Source organism: Pantherophis guttatus, chromosome 16 (genome assembly GCF_059756535.1).
Source record: "Pantherophis guttatus breed Tessera chromosome 16, ASM5975653v1, whole genome shotgun sequence".
Classification (NCBI taxonomy): Eukaryota; Metazoa; Chordata; class Lepidosauria; order Squamata; family Colubridae; genus Pantherophis; species Pantherophis guttatus.
The window spans coordinates 4,397,648-4,415,381 of NC_142078.1; the positions used below are offsets into that span (position 1 = coordinate 4,397,648).

Sequence of the window (17,734 nt, forward strand, 5' to 3'; positions counted from 1 at the left end):
TTGCATGGGTTCGGGATGCTTTGATTGCTGCTGAGACTTTGGAACAAGCGCAGAGAAGAGCAACTAAGAGGATTAAAGACCTGGAGATAAAAACATGTGAAGAACAGCTGCAGGATTTGGGTTTGGCCAGTCTAGAGAAAAGGAGGACCAGAGGAGACATGATAGCAGCCTTCCAGTATTTGAGGGGCTGCCCCAAAGGAGAAGAGGGTCAAATTATTCTCCAAAGCACCTGAAGGCAGGACAAGAAGCAACGGATGGAAACTAATCCAGGAGAGAAGCAACCTGGAATTAAGGAGAAACTTCCTAACAGTGAGGACAATTAACCAGTGGAACAGCTTGCCACCGGAAGTTGTGAGTGCTTTAGAAAAGCCATTTTTCCAGAGTGATATAGGGACTCCTGTTCGAGTATGGGGTTGGATTTGAGAACCTCCAAAGTCCCTTCCAGCTCTATCTATCTATCTATCTATCTATCTATCTATCTATCTATCTATCTATCTATCTATCTATTTATTTTTATTTCTATACCGCCCTTCTCCTGCGGGACTCACGGCCAAGATAAAAGCATATAAAATTTAAAAAACATTTAAAACAACAATTAAATAATTTCGGCCCAATAATTTAAAACAACCCAATTAAAACCAAATTCAAATTAAAAACTGAGAGGATGGGATCAAGCCAGCCCAGCTAGATGAAATAGGTGTGTTTTCAGGGCCCGACGAAAAGTCCGGAGGTCTGGTATCATGCGTATCTCTGGGGGTAGGTCGTTCCAGAGGATAGGTGCCCCCACAGAGAAGGCTCTCCTCCTGGGGGTCGCCAGCCGGCACTGTCTGGGGGACGGCACCCTGAGGAGCCCCTCTCTGTGGGAGCGAACTGGCCGGTGGGAGGCTATTGGCGGCAGAAGGCGGTCTCGCAGATACCCCGGCCCTAAGCCATGGAGCGCTTTAAAGGTGGTCACCAACACCTTGAAGCGCACCTGGAAGACCACAAGAAGCCAGTGCAGCTCGCGCAGGAGAGGTGTTATATGTGAGCGCCCCGTTGCTCCCATAATCCCCCACGCGGCCGCATTCTGGACCAACTGCAGCCTCCGGGTGCACCCCAAGGGGAGCCCCACGTAGAGAGCATTGCAGTAGTCCAGGCGGGAAGTGACGAGTGCTTGAGTGACCGTGCGTAGGGAGTCCCGATCCAGAAAGGGACGCAACTGGCGTATCAGGCGGACCTGATAAAAAGCCCCCCTGGCCACGGCCGTCAAGCGCTCTTCTAAAGACAGCCGTGCGTCCAGGAGGACGCCCAAGTTGCGAGCCCTCTCCGCGGGGGCCAGTGATTCGCCCCCAATAGCCAGCGATGGCGCCAGCTGACTATATCGGGACGCCGGAAGCCACAGCCACTCGGTCTTGGAAGGGTGATGGATTGATGGGAAAACCGTCCACGCTCGATGCTGTATCCATGCACAATGGATGCCAGGGGAAAAAGAACGATTGTCTGAATGGAGCTACTCGGATCCTTTCCCAAACCAAGGAGTCCGTGTTGTGTGTGTGTGTGTGGGGGGGAGGGACTCACCTCCGTCCTCCGTCGGACACCGCGGAGTCTTCGACGACAGGACTGCTGCTGGCGAGAAGGTGCTGGAGAGCCCCGTAGCTGTACCAAGTATGGGTGAGGGTGATTTGACGCAGGCCTGGAGAAAGGTAGAAGAAGGCATCAAGAGCTGGTGGCGCGGAAGCTCAAGGTGAGAAGATGGGCGGTCCAAGCAGGAGACAAAGGAAGTCCACCTGGTCCTTTCCTTCTTGCCTCCTCTGCTCATTTTGAGGGTCCCTGGGGCTCTGTGAGCTTGATGGTTTTCTTACAGACGTTTCCTGACCCAACTAGGTTACTTCATCAATGTTGGAAGGGAGTGGACTTTATGGAGGAGGAGCAGGGACTGTGGGGTCCTTGGTGCTCTCGGTTGTTTTCTTGGAGATGTCTCATTACCTGACTAGATAACATCATCAGTGCTAAAAGGAACTGTATATAAATGTAGAGCAAACCCCCACTCCCTTCTAGCACTGATGATGTAACCTAGTTAGGTCATGAAACATCTGCAAGAAAACCACTAAGCTCTGAGAGCGCCAAGGACCCTGTAGTCCTCCTCTTCCTCTTCCTCCTCCTCCTCTTCCTTCTTCTCCTCTTCCTCCTCTTCCTCTTCCTCCTCCTCCTCTTCCTCTTCCTCCTTCTCCTCCTTCTCCTCCTCCTCTTCCTCCTCCTCCTCCTCCTCTTCCTCCTCCTCCTCCTCCTCTTCCTCCTTCTCCTCCTTCTTCTCCTCTTCCTCCTTCTCCTCCTCTTCTTCCTCCTTCTCCTTCTCCTCCTCCTCCTCTTCCTCTTCCTCCTCCTCCTCCTCTTCCTCTTCCTCCTCCTCCTCTTCCTCCTCTTCCTCCTCCTCCTCTTCCTCCTTCTCCTTCTCCTCCTCCTCCTCTTCCTCCTTCTCCTCCTTCTCCTCCTCTTCCTCCTTCTCCTCCTCTTCTTCCTCCTTCTCCTTCTCCTCCTCCTCCTCTTCCTCCTCTTCCTCCTTCTCCTCCTCCTCCTATTCCTCCTCCTCTTCCTCCTCCTCCTCCTCCTCCTCTTCCTCTTCCTCCTTCTCCTCCTTCTTCTCCTCTTCCTCCTTCTCCTCCTCTTCTTCCTCCTTCTCCTTCTCCTCCTCCTCCTCTTCCTCTTCCTCCTCCTCCTCCTCTTCCTCTTCCTCCTCCTCCTCTTCCTCCTCTTCCTCCTCCTCCTCTTCCTCCTTCTCCTTCTCCTCCTCCTCCTCTTCCTCCTTCTCCTCCTTCTCCTCCTCTTCCTCCTTCTCCTCCTCTTCTTCCTCCTTCTCCTTCTCCTCCTCCTCCTCTTCCTCCTCTTCCTCCTTCTCCTCCTCCTCCTATTCCTCCTCCTCTTCCTCCTCCTCCTCCTCCTCCTCCTCTTCCTCTTCCTCCTCCTCCTCCTCCACCATAAAGCCCACTCCCACTTCACTGATGAAGTAACCTAGTTGGGTCATGAAACGTCTCCAAGAAAACCACCAAGCTCAGAGACCGCCAAGGATCTCTCATTTCAACCCTGAACTACAAATATTCTCCTTATATTGGTACCTGTTACGGGGTTTTTTTTTTTCTGCAGTTCTTCCATTCTAAGTTTCTCCTTTTAAGAGAAACCCTTAAAAACAGCCCAAACCTTGGTAAGTTTTCTGGCACAAAGATTCCAAGGGAAGGGAGGGAGGACGTTTTGGAGAACCTCCCTGCCCTCGTCCGTGGCCTTACCTCTCACTCTCAGGCGCTCCACTTCCTCTGCCGGGATCTCTATTGCGTCCAGCAGGTCCCAGCGGTGGGTTGGTGTCAGGGAGGCCCCACCGCCAGCTCTCTCTGGGCCCAGCTCTGCCCGTCGGACTTCAATCCCTGGAAGCAGACAGACTTGACCAGTAGTGAAATCCAATTTTTTTTTACTACCGGTTCTGGGGGCGTGGCTTGGTGGGTGTGGAGTTGCTTGGTGGGCGTGGCTTGGTGGGCGTGGCAGGGGAAGGATACTGCAAAATCCCCATTCCCTTCCGACTCCTGGGGGAAGGATACTGCAAGATCCCCATTCCTTCCCCACTCCTGGGGGAAGGATACTGCAAAATCCCCATTCCTTCCCCACTCCTGGGGAAAGGATACTGCAAAATCCCCATTCCTTCCCCACTCCTGGGGGAAGGATACTGCAAAATCCCCATTCCCTCGCCACTCCCGGGGGAAGGATACTGCAAAATCCCCATTCCTTCCCCACTCCTGGGGGAAGGATACTGCAAAATCCCCATTCCCTCCCTACTACTGGGGGAAAGATACTGCAAAATCCCCATTCCCTCCTCACTCCTGGGGAAAGGATACTGCAAAATCCCCATTCCCTCCCCACTCCCGGGGAAAGGATACTGCAAAATCTCCATTCCCTCCCCACTCCTGGGGGAAGGATACTGCAAAATCTCCAATCCCACCCCACTCCAGGGGGAAGGATACTGCAAAATCTCCAATCCCACCCCACTCCCGGGGGAAGGATACTGCAAAATCCCCATTCCCTCCCCACTCCAGGGGGAAGGGTACTGCAAAATCCCCATTCCCTCTCCACTCCCAGGGGAAGGATACTGCAAAATCCCCATTCCCTCCCCACTCCAGGGGGAAGGGTACTGCAAAATCCCCATTCCCTCCCCATTCCTGGGGAAAGGATACTGCAAAATTCCCATTCCCTCCCCACTCCTGGGGGAAGGATACTGCAAAATCTCCAATCCCACCCCACTCCAGGGGGAAGGATACTGCAAAATCCCCATTCCCTCCCCACTCCAGGGGGAAGGAGATTGCAAAACCCCCATTCCTTCCTCAGCCCTGGGGGAAGGATATTGCAAAATCCCCATTCCCTCCCCACTCTGGGGCCAGCCAGAGATGGTATTTGCCGGTTCTCTGAACTACTCAAAATTTCCGCTACCGGTTCTGCAGAAAATGTCCGAACCTGATGGATTTCACTCCTGGACTTGACCCTTTGGTCGTGCATGGAAGGGACCCCATAATATTTCTACACCAGGCCGCTCAAGGGCCTTGCAAAGCTTCCTCTCCGTGCTGAGAAAGATAAGGGGCACCTGGCAGCTTGCAGAGAAACGGCGCCTACCTGAGTTAACTTAATTTTGAAATATTTTATATAACGGAGCCATGAAAAATGAACTTTTGAGCCAACACATAACCATAGGGTTCCTGAGAGGCGTGAGAAGAAGCGCCCTCTTGTGGCCACTGACCAAAAGAGCATCAAAAGCATCTTCCAGAGGTGTGGGACCAAGGATGAGAAATAGAATAGAATAGAACAGAACAGGGGATAGAATAGAATAGAATAGAATAGAATAGAATAGAATAGAATAGAATAGAATAGAATAGAATAGAATAGAGATGGAAGGGACCTTGGAGGTCTTCTAGTCCAGCCCCCTGCTCAAGCAGGACAACCTATACCATCTCAGACAACTGATTCTCTAGACCCGGGATGGCGAACCTATGGCACATAGGTGGCATGCGTAGCCATATCAGTGGGCACGCAAGCTCAGATCTGGCGTGCATGCGTGTGCCAGCCAGCTGATTTTTGGGTCTTCTGGGCCCACCAGAAGTAGGGAAACAGGCTGTTTCCTGCTTCCAGAGGGCCTGGGGAGGGGAAGGCCTGTTTTTCTTTCTCACCTGGCTCCAGGGCCTCTCTCCAGGGCAAAAACGGCTTTCCCCAACCCTCCCTGGAGGTCCTCTGGAGGCTGAAAACAGCCCATTTGACAACTTCCGGTCCCACTTCCGGACACTGTTGTCAAACAGGCCGTTTTCGGCCTCCAGAGGACCTCCGGGGGGTGGGGAAGGCCATTTTTGCCCTCCCCAGGCTCCTAGAGAGGCCCTGGAGGCTGGGGACAGCAAAAAATAGGCTGGGGACAGCAAAAAAGCAAAAGTTAGAATATTTTGGACATGCGATGCGACACCCAGAAAAATATGACATGCTTCATCATGGCTTCAAAATCTAAGGAATCGGTATGGACAAAACTCAGCAGCACTTTTTCATGCGGCTGTTGACAAAAACAGGTGTTGTGACCCCGACTCCTGAGCCTGTCCTAACAGAGGAAGAGGACTCAGAAGGTGATGGGGAGGAACTGACAAGGCCTCCCTCTCCAGGACCCTCCTCTCTGGCAATGCCTCAGGTTCCATCCGAAGGCCAGGAGGAACAGCCGGGAATGTGCCAGGAGGAAGGCATATCGGAGCACCCATTGATAGGGAGCGAGGATGATGAATCCTGGCTTGATCCCAGGCAGCGTCGGAGGGAGAAGCGTGCGCAGCAATGGAAGAGGCGTGGGAGGGCCAGAGATTGAGCTGAGTCACGGAGCCACGCCCCACCAGGAATAAAAGTGGGTGGGATTGCTCTTCAGACTTTGTGACAGACAAAGTTAAACCCTGAAAGTCACATCGTGATCTCTGAACTTCGGCTTGGATATATTTTGGACTGAACATTGATTAAACTCTTGTCTCGTGGATAATTTGTTGCTCCTGAAACGGACTGAAGATAAGTCCTTTTCTGCTTTATGGGAGTGAAAACGGTCTTGGCAGGCATTCGGCAGTTTGCTGCCAAAACTTTGGCCTGCCAGGAATTCTAATCTGTTTACCTAATAACATATTGGCAGGCGTGCTTGGTATTATGTTTGCCTGTGTGGGGAAGGGGGACAGAACATCAGGATGGCCAACATGATTGCCAACGTCCGATGACGGATATGGCACAAGAAGAAGAAGAAGAAGATGCTAGATCAGAATTTCTTGACCTCTTGTCCCACAATTCAACTCCCACAATTCCCTTTGAGGGACAAAGGTCCTCGAATAACCCCCAGGAAAAGCTCCTTGACCCCCAAACATTTCCAAACAGATCAAGGACATGGTCCATACCAAGATGGCAGAGAGTTTGGTCTCGCTTACCCATGTTCTTACTGTGAAAGGTGACTTTCGCTCGGTCGGAGCTCAGGAGCTGATGGAGGCTGGAAGCCATCTTGTCCACGTTCTCTACCACCGTCATAGGTCCCCCAATGATCTGGAGAAGACAGGAACCACCTGAGCTTCCGTATCTCAGTTGCCAACTAGATCAAAACTCCAAGCAAACGATAATCCTGATCGGTGGTTGGGCAGACAGTTGTCAGATCTAGGGCTGTGGAAATATCTACAGACTCCTTACATCCTGGGCAGAAATTGTTTCAACTTCTACTCTCAAAACAACGCTATAGGGCCGTGATGGCAAACCTATGGCATGCGTGCCACAGGTGGCACGCGGAGCCAGATCGGTGGGCACACGAACGTTGCCCTAGCTCATCTCCGGCGCGCATGCACACGCCGGCCAACTAATTTTGGGGCCTTCTGGGCCCACCAGAAGTCGGGAAACAGAGGTGTGGGGGTGGGGAAGGCTGTTTTTGCCCTCCCCAGGCTCCTAGAAAGGCTCTGGAGCCTGGAGAAAGGCGAAAAACAGGCCTACTGGGCCCACCATGCCATCATGTGCTGAAAGCGTGGGGAGCTGCACACACATGCGCGGCGGAGTGGGGTGCATTGAATTATGGGTGTGGGCATGCATGCGCGCGACCCCCCCTCCCCTCTGCTTTTGGCACACAACGGCAAAAAGGTTAGCCATCACTGCTATAGGACACTGCACACCAGACACAACTAGACACAAGGACAGTTTTTTCCCGAACGCCATCACTCTGCTAAACAACTAATTCCCACAAAACTATAAAACTCTTTACTAAGACTGGATTACTATTCTTCTTTTCATCCTTCTTATCACCTATCTCCTTTCCTACTAATGTCTATAACCCTGTGGCTTATATCGTTACGATTTATATTGTTTTATTTACTTTCCGAGTATGGTTTTGATTGCTGATTTAGTATCCTGTGACTATCGCTAAGTGTTGTATCTTATGATTCACAATGAATGTATTTTTATGATGACTAGGATCATGATTTATCGCTTCTATGTTTTATGTACACTGAGAGCTTATGCACCGAAGACAAATTCCTTGTGTGTCCAATCACACTTGGCCAATAAAGAATTCTATTCTATTCTATTCTATTCTATTCTATTCTATTCTATTCTATTCTATTCTATTCTATTCTATTCTATTCCATTCCATTCCATTCCATTCCATTCCATTCCATTCCATTCTATTCTACTCTACTCTACTCTATTCTATTATTCCATTCTATTCTTCTTGTAATTTATTTTATTCTGTAACCTGTTCTGTTCTGTGTTGTGTTGTGTTGTGTTGTGTTGTGTAGTGTTGTGTTGTGTTGTGTTGTGTTGTGTTGTGTTCTATTCTATTCTATTCTATTCTATTCTATTCTATTCTATTCTTCCATTCTATCCTTCTTGTAATCTATTTTATTCTGTAACCTGTTCTGTGTTCTGTGTTGTGTTGTGTTGTGTTCTGTTGTGTTGTGTTCTATTCTATTCTATTCTATTCTATTCTATTCTATTCTATTCTTGTAATCTATTTTATTCGGTAACCTGTTCTGTGTTCTGTGTTGTGTTGTGTTGTGTTGTGTTGTTTTCTATTCTATTCTATTCTATTCTATTCTATTCTATTCTATTCTATTCTATTCTATTCTATTCTATTCTATTCTATTCCATTCCATTCCATTCCATTCCATTCCAGTAGACTAGATGCCTCTCAAAGACCCTCCCTCAACACTGTTACTTTTACCGGCTTGATCTCAGACCAATCGTCTGTCTTCTCCTCCTCCAGGAGCCTCCCTGTAACCTGCACATAATGTTGGCCCAGCTCTTCCAGTGCCGCCAGTTGTCCCGGTTCTTCCACCTCTACATCTGACACCTCTTTCAAAAGCTGGAAGACACCCAGGAGAGAAGAGGCATCCAGAGGTGGAGGTTGGGCTTCGGACAGGATCCTCTCCACGACCCCCAATCTATTCGCGGCGGCTGAAACAGTCACACCTTGGACATCTGCCTGGAAGACGTTCTCGGGAATCTGCAGAAGAAGAACGGGGCTGGAGTTAGAGAAGGACGTTGGGCAAGCTTTAGAATAGAATGAACGAGCTGGAAGGGATTTGGGAGGTCTTCTAGTCCAGCCTCCTGCTTAAGCCAGAGAACCTACCCTGTTTCCCCGAAAATAAGACCAAACCGGAAAATAAGTCCTAGCATGATTATTCAGGATGCTCGTAATATAAGCTCTACCCCAAAAATAAGCCCCAGTTAAGATTGTCAGCCAGATGGATGCCTTTAGTACCGTATTTCCCCCTAAAATAAGACCCAATCAGAAAATAAATCCTAGCATGATTTTTCAGGATGCTTGTAATATAAGCCCTACCCCAAAAATAAGCCCCAGTTAAAATTGTCAGCCAGATGGATGCATTTAGTACCTGTATTTTCCCCAAAATAAGACCTAACCAGAAAATAAGCCCTAATGCATTTTTTTCAGCAAAAATAAGACCCGGTCTTATTTTCAGGGAAACACAGTATATTATTTTAGATAGTGACTGTCAAGACTCTAGAGTCTAGACTCTAGAGTCTTAGACTCACTCCATCCAGTGATGGAGCGCCTACGATTTCTGGTGGCAAGCTGTTTCACTGGTTAATTGTCCTCCCCAGTGGTGAGTTTCAATTTTTTTTACTACCGGTTCTGTGGGTGTGGCTTGGTGGGCATGGCAGGGCAAGGATACTGTAAAATCTCCATTCCCTCCCCACTCCAGGGGAAGGATACTGCAAAATCCCCATTTCCTCCCAATCAGCTGGGACTTGGAAGGCAGAGAATAGATTGGGGTGGGGCCAGTCAGAATTTTTACTACCGGTTCTCTGAACTACTCAAAATTTCCACTACCGGTTCTTCAGAACTGGTCAGAACCTGTTGAAACCCAACTCTGATCCTCCCTGTTAGGAAGTTTCTCCTTAATTCTAGGTTGCTTCTCTCGTTGATCAGTTTCCAACCATTGTCTCTTGTCCTGCCTTCTGGAGAATAATTTGACCCCCTCTTCTTTGGGGCAGCCCCTCAACTACTGGAATCCTGCTATCGTGTCACCCCTAATTCTTCTTTTCTTTAGACTAGCCAACCCCAAATCCTGCAGCCTGATAGCGACATGAGGAATGGGTATAATAAGCTACATAAGGAATGGGTATAATTGACCTGAAGGAGGACCTCAGAATGGTCTTCTTGAACATAAATTTTTGGCCTGACAGGAGAACATGCAAAGCACCAAAGAGAAGGTTACTGCGTCCTCCCTCTTGCGCCAACGGTATGATCTCTGTCCCTCTTCTGCTGACCTGTCTGTATTCTTGATACCAGACTTTTGAGTTCACTGTCTCAGTCTACACCTTCCTCAGAAGGTAGGTTGGGAGGCCAAGGAATTCTACAGATCCTACAAGAAGGATCACTTGAGGAACCCAGATGCTTCCTGGCTTCAGGACTAGGGAAATGGGTGATCGTGTTGGAGAGGACATGCTTCAGATGGACCTCAGGATCAATCCCCAGGAATCTAAGCGAGGTCGCCTCTCGCTTAGACCTAGGCTTCCTGAGAAAGCATAAATCACAATCTTAGTCCCCAAAGAACCTCTTTTATTGAGGCAGCTGTGAATTATGGTCATTCACAGCCCGTATCGATTCACAAACAGCCTGTGAAGATTCTGACAGATGTCTGCTCAAGTGGAAACAGTCTTCCAGGATAATGTTGATAAGCACCCATCTTTATCTCCCTTGAAACGCTGCCAGAGACCTAATTGTCAATTAGTTTTGCAAGGCCAAACGAAGCACAGCATCAAACGGAGCTTCTCAGAGCTTGAATTGTCTATATGAACTAATTGCTTCCTGCAAAGGCTCACCTCCGTTTGCTCCTCTTTTCTGTCTTATGGGAGAGGGCCAATCATCTCCAGGCCTTACTCCTGAGTCGCCCTTTTTTTCCCTTAATTATTCTTGCCTTCTGGCAGCTCTGCACATGCGCACACTGAGAACAGGCTCACACTGTTCTTCTGCCTCGCTGATGTCAGATTCTGGAGGTTCCGGAGGCAGCACATAACTATCAGATGGCCCTGGCCCTCTCTCTGCCTCCGACGCAGAGTCCTCGTCTGAGCCTTCCCCAGATTCCAGGACTGGCCCACGTTCCTCCCCAACCTCCTCACTGTCCAAATCTGATGGGCCACAACAGCCCCGGAGTTGATCTCTTAGACTTACCACTGTCGTATTCGCCTGGGCGTTCACACGAGCAATGAATGGCGGGACAGGTTCTGACTGGGTTTTCTTCAGCTGGAAGTAAAGATCTGGACGGGGTGAAAAGCCCAAAGAGGAACATGGACCTTTCCTTGGTGCCCAGCTATTTTCATTCTTGCTTTGATTTCTCATTTTCCCTTCCAGGTCTTCATTTTATATACATTAAGGTCAGGGGCAGATTCCCAATCCCACCGCTACTGGTTCGGGCAAACCTGTGTGAACCAGTAGCAACCCACCAATAGTTAGGGTATATTTCTAGGAAGGGACGATTGGTCCAAACTCATCCTGGGTCTCAATAGAGGTAGTCCTTGTCTTACGGCACTGGTCCTCTTAACAACCATGGCAGGTGCTTATTGACCGCCACAGAAAAGGTCATAAAATCAGATTGGTCACATCTTTACAATGTCACGACTTATGACAACGTAATGACTAGACTCCATGATGGTTGTAAACAGAGGGCTGACTACTTCTGGTGGTTTTGAACTCAGATCTTCTTAAAAGTAAAGATAAAGGTTCCCCTCGCACATATGTGCTAGTTGTTCCCGACTCTAGGGGGCAGTGCTCATCTCCGTTTCAAAGCCGAAGAGCCAGCGCTGTCCAAAGATGTCTCCGTGGTCATGTGGCCGGCATGACTCAATGCCAAAGGCGCACGGAATGCTGTTACCTTCCCACCAAAGGTGGTCCCTATTTTTTCTACTTGCATTTTTTTTTTTACGTGCTTTCGAACTGCTAGGTTGGCAGAAGCTGGGACAAGTCACGGGAGCTCACCCCATTTACGCGGCGCTCGGGATTTGAACCGCTGAACTGCTGACCATTCGATCAAGAAGTTCAGCGTCTTAACCACTGGGCCACCGTGTTCTCTTAGCCATGAATTTGGTTAAGCTTAAGATCTTCTTAAACTTAACCAAACAACCCAATCCCACAGACGGTGTTCCTGGGAAGGTGGAGCCCCCCTCTCCCATCAAACTGACCTACCTTTTCTGTAGCGACAGACAAAAGGTAGCATCGCGGAGCAGGGACTGTGTTGGCTTCCATGGCTAACCGTGAAAACACGACATTCTTCTATGGGGACTGTGGAGGCATAAGAAACACCTGATAAGTTCAACCGAAAACCCATCAAAGGATCTTATCATAATCCAACCAACAATAACACACTTGATGATCTTCTCGGCTTATCTCAAGCACTTTCTCCTGGTGGGCCACGCCCATTCCATCCTATTGGCTGTGCTGCTGTGACAGTAACTCTGGGAGGGATCTGGGAGTCTTAGTGGACAACCAATTAAATAGGAGCCAGCAGTGTGTGGCAGCAGCCAAAAAAGCCAATGCAATCCTAAATTGCATGAACAGAGAGATACAATCAAGATCAAGGGAGGTACTAATATCACTCTATAAAGCCTTGGTAAGACCACACCTAGAATCCTGCATCCAGTTTTGGTCCCCACATTATAAAAAAGAGGTTGAGACTCTAGAAAGAGTGCAGAGAATAGCAACGAAGATGATGAGGGGACTGGAGGCTAAAACATATGAAGAACGGTTGCAGGAACCGGGCATGGCTAGTCTAGTGAAGAGAAGGACCAGGGGAGACAGGAGAGCATCTTCCAATATTTGAGGGACTGCCCCAGAGAGGAGGAAGGGGGTCAAGCTATTTTCCAAAGCACCCAAAGCACTCACCGCCCTAAGTCCCTTCAGGGAGAAGGGCGGGATATAAATTTAATAAATATATAAATTTAATAAATATATATATAAAAGTCTTCCTATATTTGAGGGGCTGCCACAGAGAGGAGGAAGGGGTCAAGCTATTCTCCAAAGCACCTGAAGGCCAGACAAGGAATAATGGATGGAAACTGAACAAGGAGAGATTCAACCTGGAAATAAGGAGACATTTTCTGACAGGGAGAACAATCAACCCATGGAACTAAAAGTTGCCTTCAGAAGTTGTGGGAGCTTCATCCCTGGAAGCTTTCAAAAAGAGCGTGGACTGACATCTGTCAGAAATGGTGTAGGGTCTCCTGCTTGGGTAGGGGGTTGGACTAGATGACCTACAAGGTCCCTTCCAACTCTGTTAATCTGAATCTATCTAAGATGATCAAAGACCTGGACGCTAAAACATACAATGAACGGTTGCTGGAACTGGGCCTGGCTAGTCTAGTGAAGAGAAGGACCAGGGGAGACAGGATAGCATCTTCCAATACTTGAGGGGCTGCCACAGAGAGGAGGAAGGGGGTCAAGCTATTCTCCAAAGCACCTGAAGGCCAGACAAGGAATAATCAAGGAAACTGATCAAGGAGAGATTCAACCTGGAAATAAGGAGGAATTTCCTGACAGGGAGAACAATCAACCCATGGAACAGAAGTTGCCTTCAGAAGTTGTGGGAGCTTCATCCCTGGAAGCTTTCAAGAAGAGACCAGACTGCCATCTGTCAGAAATTGTGTAGGGTCTTCTACTTGAGCGGGGAGTGAGGTTTAGACTAGATGGCCTACAAGATCCTTTCCAACTCCATTATCCTATCGCAGAATGTTTACAAGCATTCTCTTTGCATGCTAATGATGGAAACGGAGAGATCCCAGGCGGAAGTGCTTAGTGGCAGCCAAGGAAATCTCTCGGGAGGCAAACTCTGGGGAGACGGCGTGCGTGAGCGAATTGCCATGTTTTGTGACACCACACGCACGCGCAGACAGCACGTGCTCATTTCCGGTGCTGGGTTAACCGGTTGTAACAGTATGTGAAGCCCACTTCTGGTCTCCACGGAACAATCAATGCCAGTGGACAAAGCAGCGCACAACTCAATGGGTTTCAAACGGGTAACTCTTGGCAGCTAGTAGCGTTGACCCTCCCAAGGGAGACTCACCTGGGCAGGTGAGCTTCACCGTGGCCTCTTGAACGCTTGTTTCCACTTCCAAGATGTCGTCCCTCCAGTCAAAGATGAGACCTTCTCTGATGGACACGCAGGAGCGGATCTTCTCCACCTGCTCTTGGCTGAGGGACCTCCCCCAAACTTGCAGGTCAGTGAGGTTCCCACTGAAGGATTCTTTCTCCTTGAAAGCGCCCCCCAGGGAGTCCTGGTCTTGACCGATGATGAACATCCCATGGCCATCAATGGCGCGAGAAGGTGCAAGTCCAGAGGCCGAGGCCTTCTGCTTCCCATCAGCATAGATGACCCACGTGCCGTTGGATTGTTGCCACGTGACGCAGAAGTGGTGCCAACCTGTGTCGGTACGGAAGACCGGCAGGTAAGGGGAGTGATGGCCATGGAGGATGATGGCAAACTTGACGAATTGGTCTTTGTCGACGATGCCACGTAGCTGGAATTCATTGGTGAAGGCTGGGACCGCATAGGAGAAGACGGTCGAGACCTCGGTGGCCGTGGGGTCCCACTGGACGTGGGCACACGCGCTCACTGCGGCCATTGCTGGGAAGTCAGCCAGGACCTTCACAAACTTGGTGTCTGTTTTGTTCCCGAATATCAGGATGGAGGGCGAGTGGACGCCTGGAGACAATTCGTGCAAAAATGAAGGTTAGGAGCTTATTCGGGGAAGGAGGTCCACAGAAGGATAAAAACTAAAAAGAAAGGGAGAGGAGAAGAAAAGGGAGAAGCAAGAGGAGGAGGAGGAGGAGGAAGAGAAGGAGTGGGAAGAGGAATGGTGGGGAAGGAGAAGAAGTAGTGGAAAGGGGAGAAAGAGAAGATAGGTGAAGGTGAAGAAGGAGGAGGAGAAGGAAAGGATAGCCGAGAAGGAGGAGATGAAGGAGAAAAAGAGAAGGAGAAAGATTGAAGGAGGAGGAGCAGGAGAGAAGGAGAGAAGGAGAAGGAAGAAAGGATAGATAAAAAGAAGGAAAGGAGGAGGAGGAGGAATGGTAGTGAAGGAGAAGAAGTAGTAGAAAGGGGGAGAAAGAGAAGAGAGACGAAGGTGAAGGAGGAGGAGAAGGACAGGATAGCTGAGAAGGAGGAGATGAAGGGGAAAAAGAGAAGAAGAAAGATTGAAAGAGGAGGAGGAGAGAAGGAGAGAAAGAGAAGGAAGAAAGGATAGATAAAAAGAAAGAAAGGAGGAGGAGGAGGAATGATAGTGAAGGAGAAGAAGTAGTAGAAAGGGGGAGAAAGAGAAGAGAGACGAAGGTGGAGGAGGAGGAGAAGGAAAGGATAGCTGAGAAGGAGGAGATGAAGGAGAAAAAGAGAAGGAGAAAGATTGAAAGAGGAGGAGCAGGAGAGAAGGAGAGAAGGAGAAGGAAGAAAGGATAGATAAAAAGAAGGAAAGGAGGAGGAGGAGGAATGGTAGTGAAGGAGAAGAAGTAGTAGAAGGGAAGAAAGAGAAGATAGATGAAGGTGAAGAAGGAGGAGGAGAAGGAAAGGATAGCTGAGAAGGAGGAGATGAAGGGGAAAAAGAGAAGAAGAAAGATTGAAAGAGGAGGAGAGAAGGAGAGAAAGAGAAGGAAGAAAGGATAGATAAAAAGAAGGAAAGGAGGAGGAGGAGGAATGGTAGTGAAGGAGAAGAAGTAGTAGAAAGGGGGAGAAAGAGAAGAGAGACGAAGGTGGAGGAGGAGAAGGAAGGAGAAGATAGATGAGAAGGAGGAAATGAAGGAGAAGGAGAAAGAGTGAAGGAGGAGAAGCAGGAGAGAAGCAGAAGGAAGAAAGGATCAATGAGAAGAAGGAGAAGGAAAGAAGGAGAAGGAGGAGGAGAAAGATAAGAAGGAGGAGAAAGAGAAGGAGAAGATACCGGTACTGCTGCTCAGAAACGGTGAGGTCTCTTGAATCAGGTTTTCATAAGTGATCAGCTCCGACTCCAAGAACCATTAAGGCCAGATCCCTTCCAGAACTATTGGCTTACAGTCCTCTCCCTCCCTCTGCCACACCCCTCTCACCTAGGTTACGGTAAGAATTAAATCCAAGGGACCACACCTACCATCTCAGGACCTCTCTCGGTCACCACCGGCCACCCCAAAGTCGCAGCTCATGGATGGGGCTGTTCTACTCACGTCTTTGCTTCGCCTTCCGCTGCAAGAGTTCCTCGTCGTCTAACCAGACGGTGGTTTGAAGCCGGTGGGAGAGGTTTCGGCCCAAAGAGGACAGCTCATCCACCCAGCTCTCTGAGGGCAACTGAGCGAAACGCTGCTGGCAGTAGACATTGGCGTGCCACCAATCGAGCAGATCGGACACGTACTCGTAGACTGCTGTTGGGGTCTCCATCACCAGAGGGAAGGGACCGGAACCTGGAGAGAAAAATCAACCAGGAAGAAGTGGGGTTAAAGGAGGTGTCCCAAACTCTGAAGCCATGACAAACAGTTGCACATTGGAATGAGTAGCAAGGAGGAGGAGGAGGAGGAGAAGGAGAAAGAGAAATGATGATAATGATAGAGAAGGAGAAGGGGTGATGATGGTGTGGTGGTTATGGACATGGAGGAGAAGGAAAAGAAGAAGAAGAGGAGGAGGAGGAGAAGGAAGAGGAGGAGGAGGAGGAGGAGGAGGAGGAGGAGGAGGAGGAGGAGGAGGAGGAGGAGAAAGAGAAATGATGATAATGATAGAGAAGGAGAAGGGGTGATGATGGTGTGGTGGACATGGACATGGAGGAGAAGGAAAAGAAGAAGAAGAGGAGGAGGAGGAGAAGGAAGAGGAGGAGGAGGAGGAGGAGGAGAAGGAGAAAGAGAAATGATGATAATGATGGAGAAGGAGAAGGGGTGATGATGGTGTGGTGGACATGGACATAAAGGAGAAGGAGAAGAAGAAGAAGAGGAGGAGGAGGAGAAGGAGGAGGAGAAGGAAGAAGAAGAAGAAGAGAGAGAAGGAGGAGGAGGAAAAAGAGGAATGATGATGACGATGGAGAAGGAGAAGGGGTGATGATGGTGTGGTGGACATGGACATGGAGGAGAAGAAGAAGAAGAGGAGGAGGAGGAGGAGAAGGAAGAAGAAGAAGAAGAAGAGAGAGAAGGAGGAAGAGGAAAAAGAGGAATGATGATGACAATGGAGAAGGAGAAGGGGTGATGATGGTGTGGTAGACATGGAGAAGAAGAGGGAGAAGAAGCAGGGGAAGAAAGCAGAATGACGACAGTGTAGAAAAAGAAGGGGTGATGATGGTCTGGTGGACATGGAGAAGAAGAGAGCGAAGAAGCAGGTGGAGAAAGAGGAATGATGATGATGATGGAGGAGAAGGCATGATGGTGTGGTGGACATGGACATGGACATGGAGGAGAAGAGGGAGAAAAAGGACGAGGAGAAAGAGGAATGATGATGATGGAGAAGAAGGAAGAGAAGGGGTGAGGATGGTGTGGTGGACATGGAGATGGAGAAGAAGAAGAAGAAGAAGAGAGAAGAAGCAGGTGGAGAAAGAGGAATGCTGATGATGGAGAAGGAGATGGAGAAGGAGAAGGGATGATGGTGGTATGGTGGACATGGACATGGAGGAGAAGAAGGAAAACGGGACATTATCTTCTTGCTTCTTGAGAAAGCCCCAAATGTCCCTACTTCCTGGGTCCCCTTCTCATTAATTGCTTCTGAGCCTGGGGACAACACCAGAGGAGGTATTCAGCAGGTTCTAACCAGTTCTGGAGAATCCGTAGCGGAAATTTTGAGTAGTTCAGAGAACCGGCAAATACCACCTCTGGCTGGCCCCGCCCCCATCTGTTCTCTGCCTCCTGAGTCCCAGCTGATCGGGAGGAAATGGGGATTTTGCAGTAACCTTCCCTTGAAGTTGGATGGGAATGGAGATTTTATGGTATCCTTCCCCTGCCACGCCCAACAAGCCACGCCCACCAAGACATGACACGCCCACCAAGCCACACCCACAGAACCGGTAGTAAAAAAATTTGAAACTCACCACTGGGCAACACCCCCACTTTTATCATCCCCCAAAAGAAGTTTTTTAAAGCCATGCCTTCGCCCCCCACCCCCGACAGCCACGGTGGAGAAGGAAAGAGAGAAGGACAGCTAAAATCTTCTCGAAAACCTACTGCGGGCTTCTTTCCCTCGGGGATTATTCCGTCTTCCGAGCACAAAATAACAACTGGCAGGACTCCCGAAGGAAG

The 17,734-nt window shown here is 49.3% G+C and overlaps 1 protein-coding gene across 2 annotated transcripts in view; it reads right to left on the reverse strand.

Annotated features, from left to right (window-relative positions):
• ADGRD2 (adhesion G protein-coupled receptor D2) overlaps positions 1 to 17,734 on the reverse strand; it is a 59,874-nt gene that overhangs the window by 39,000 nt on the left and 3,140 nt on the right. For both annotated transcript variants that reach the window (XM_087879887.1, XM_087879886.1), the window contains exons 3-10: positions 15,692 to 15,925; positions 13,572 to 14,210; positions 11,699 to 11,794; positions 10,688 to 10,773; positions 8,213 to 8,494; positions 6,444 to 6,555; positions 3,261 to 3,395; positions 1,558 to 1,672 (exon numbers count right to left, since the gene is read on the reverse strand). In XM_087879887.1, coding sequence (XP_087736013.1) covers positions 1,558 to 1,672; positions 3,261 to 3,395; positions 6,444 to 6,555; positions 8,213 to 8,494; positions 10,688 to 10,773; positions 11,699 to 11,794; positions 13,572 to 14,210; positions 15,692 to 15,925 — 1,699 coding nt within the window. The remainder of the gene's footprint in view (positions 1 to 1,557; positions 1,673 to 3,260; positions 3,396 to 6,443; positions 6,556 to 8,212; positions 8,495 to 10,687; positions 10,774 to 11,698; positions 11,795 to 13,571; positions 14,211 to 15,691; positions 15,926 to 17,734) is intronic.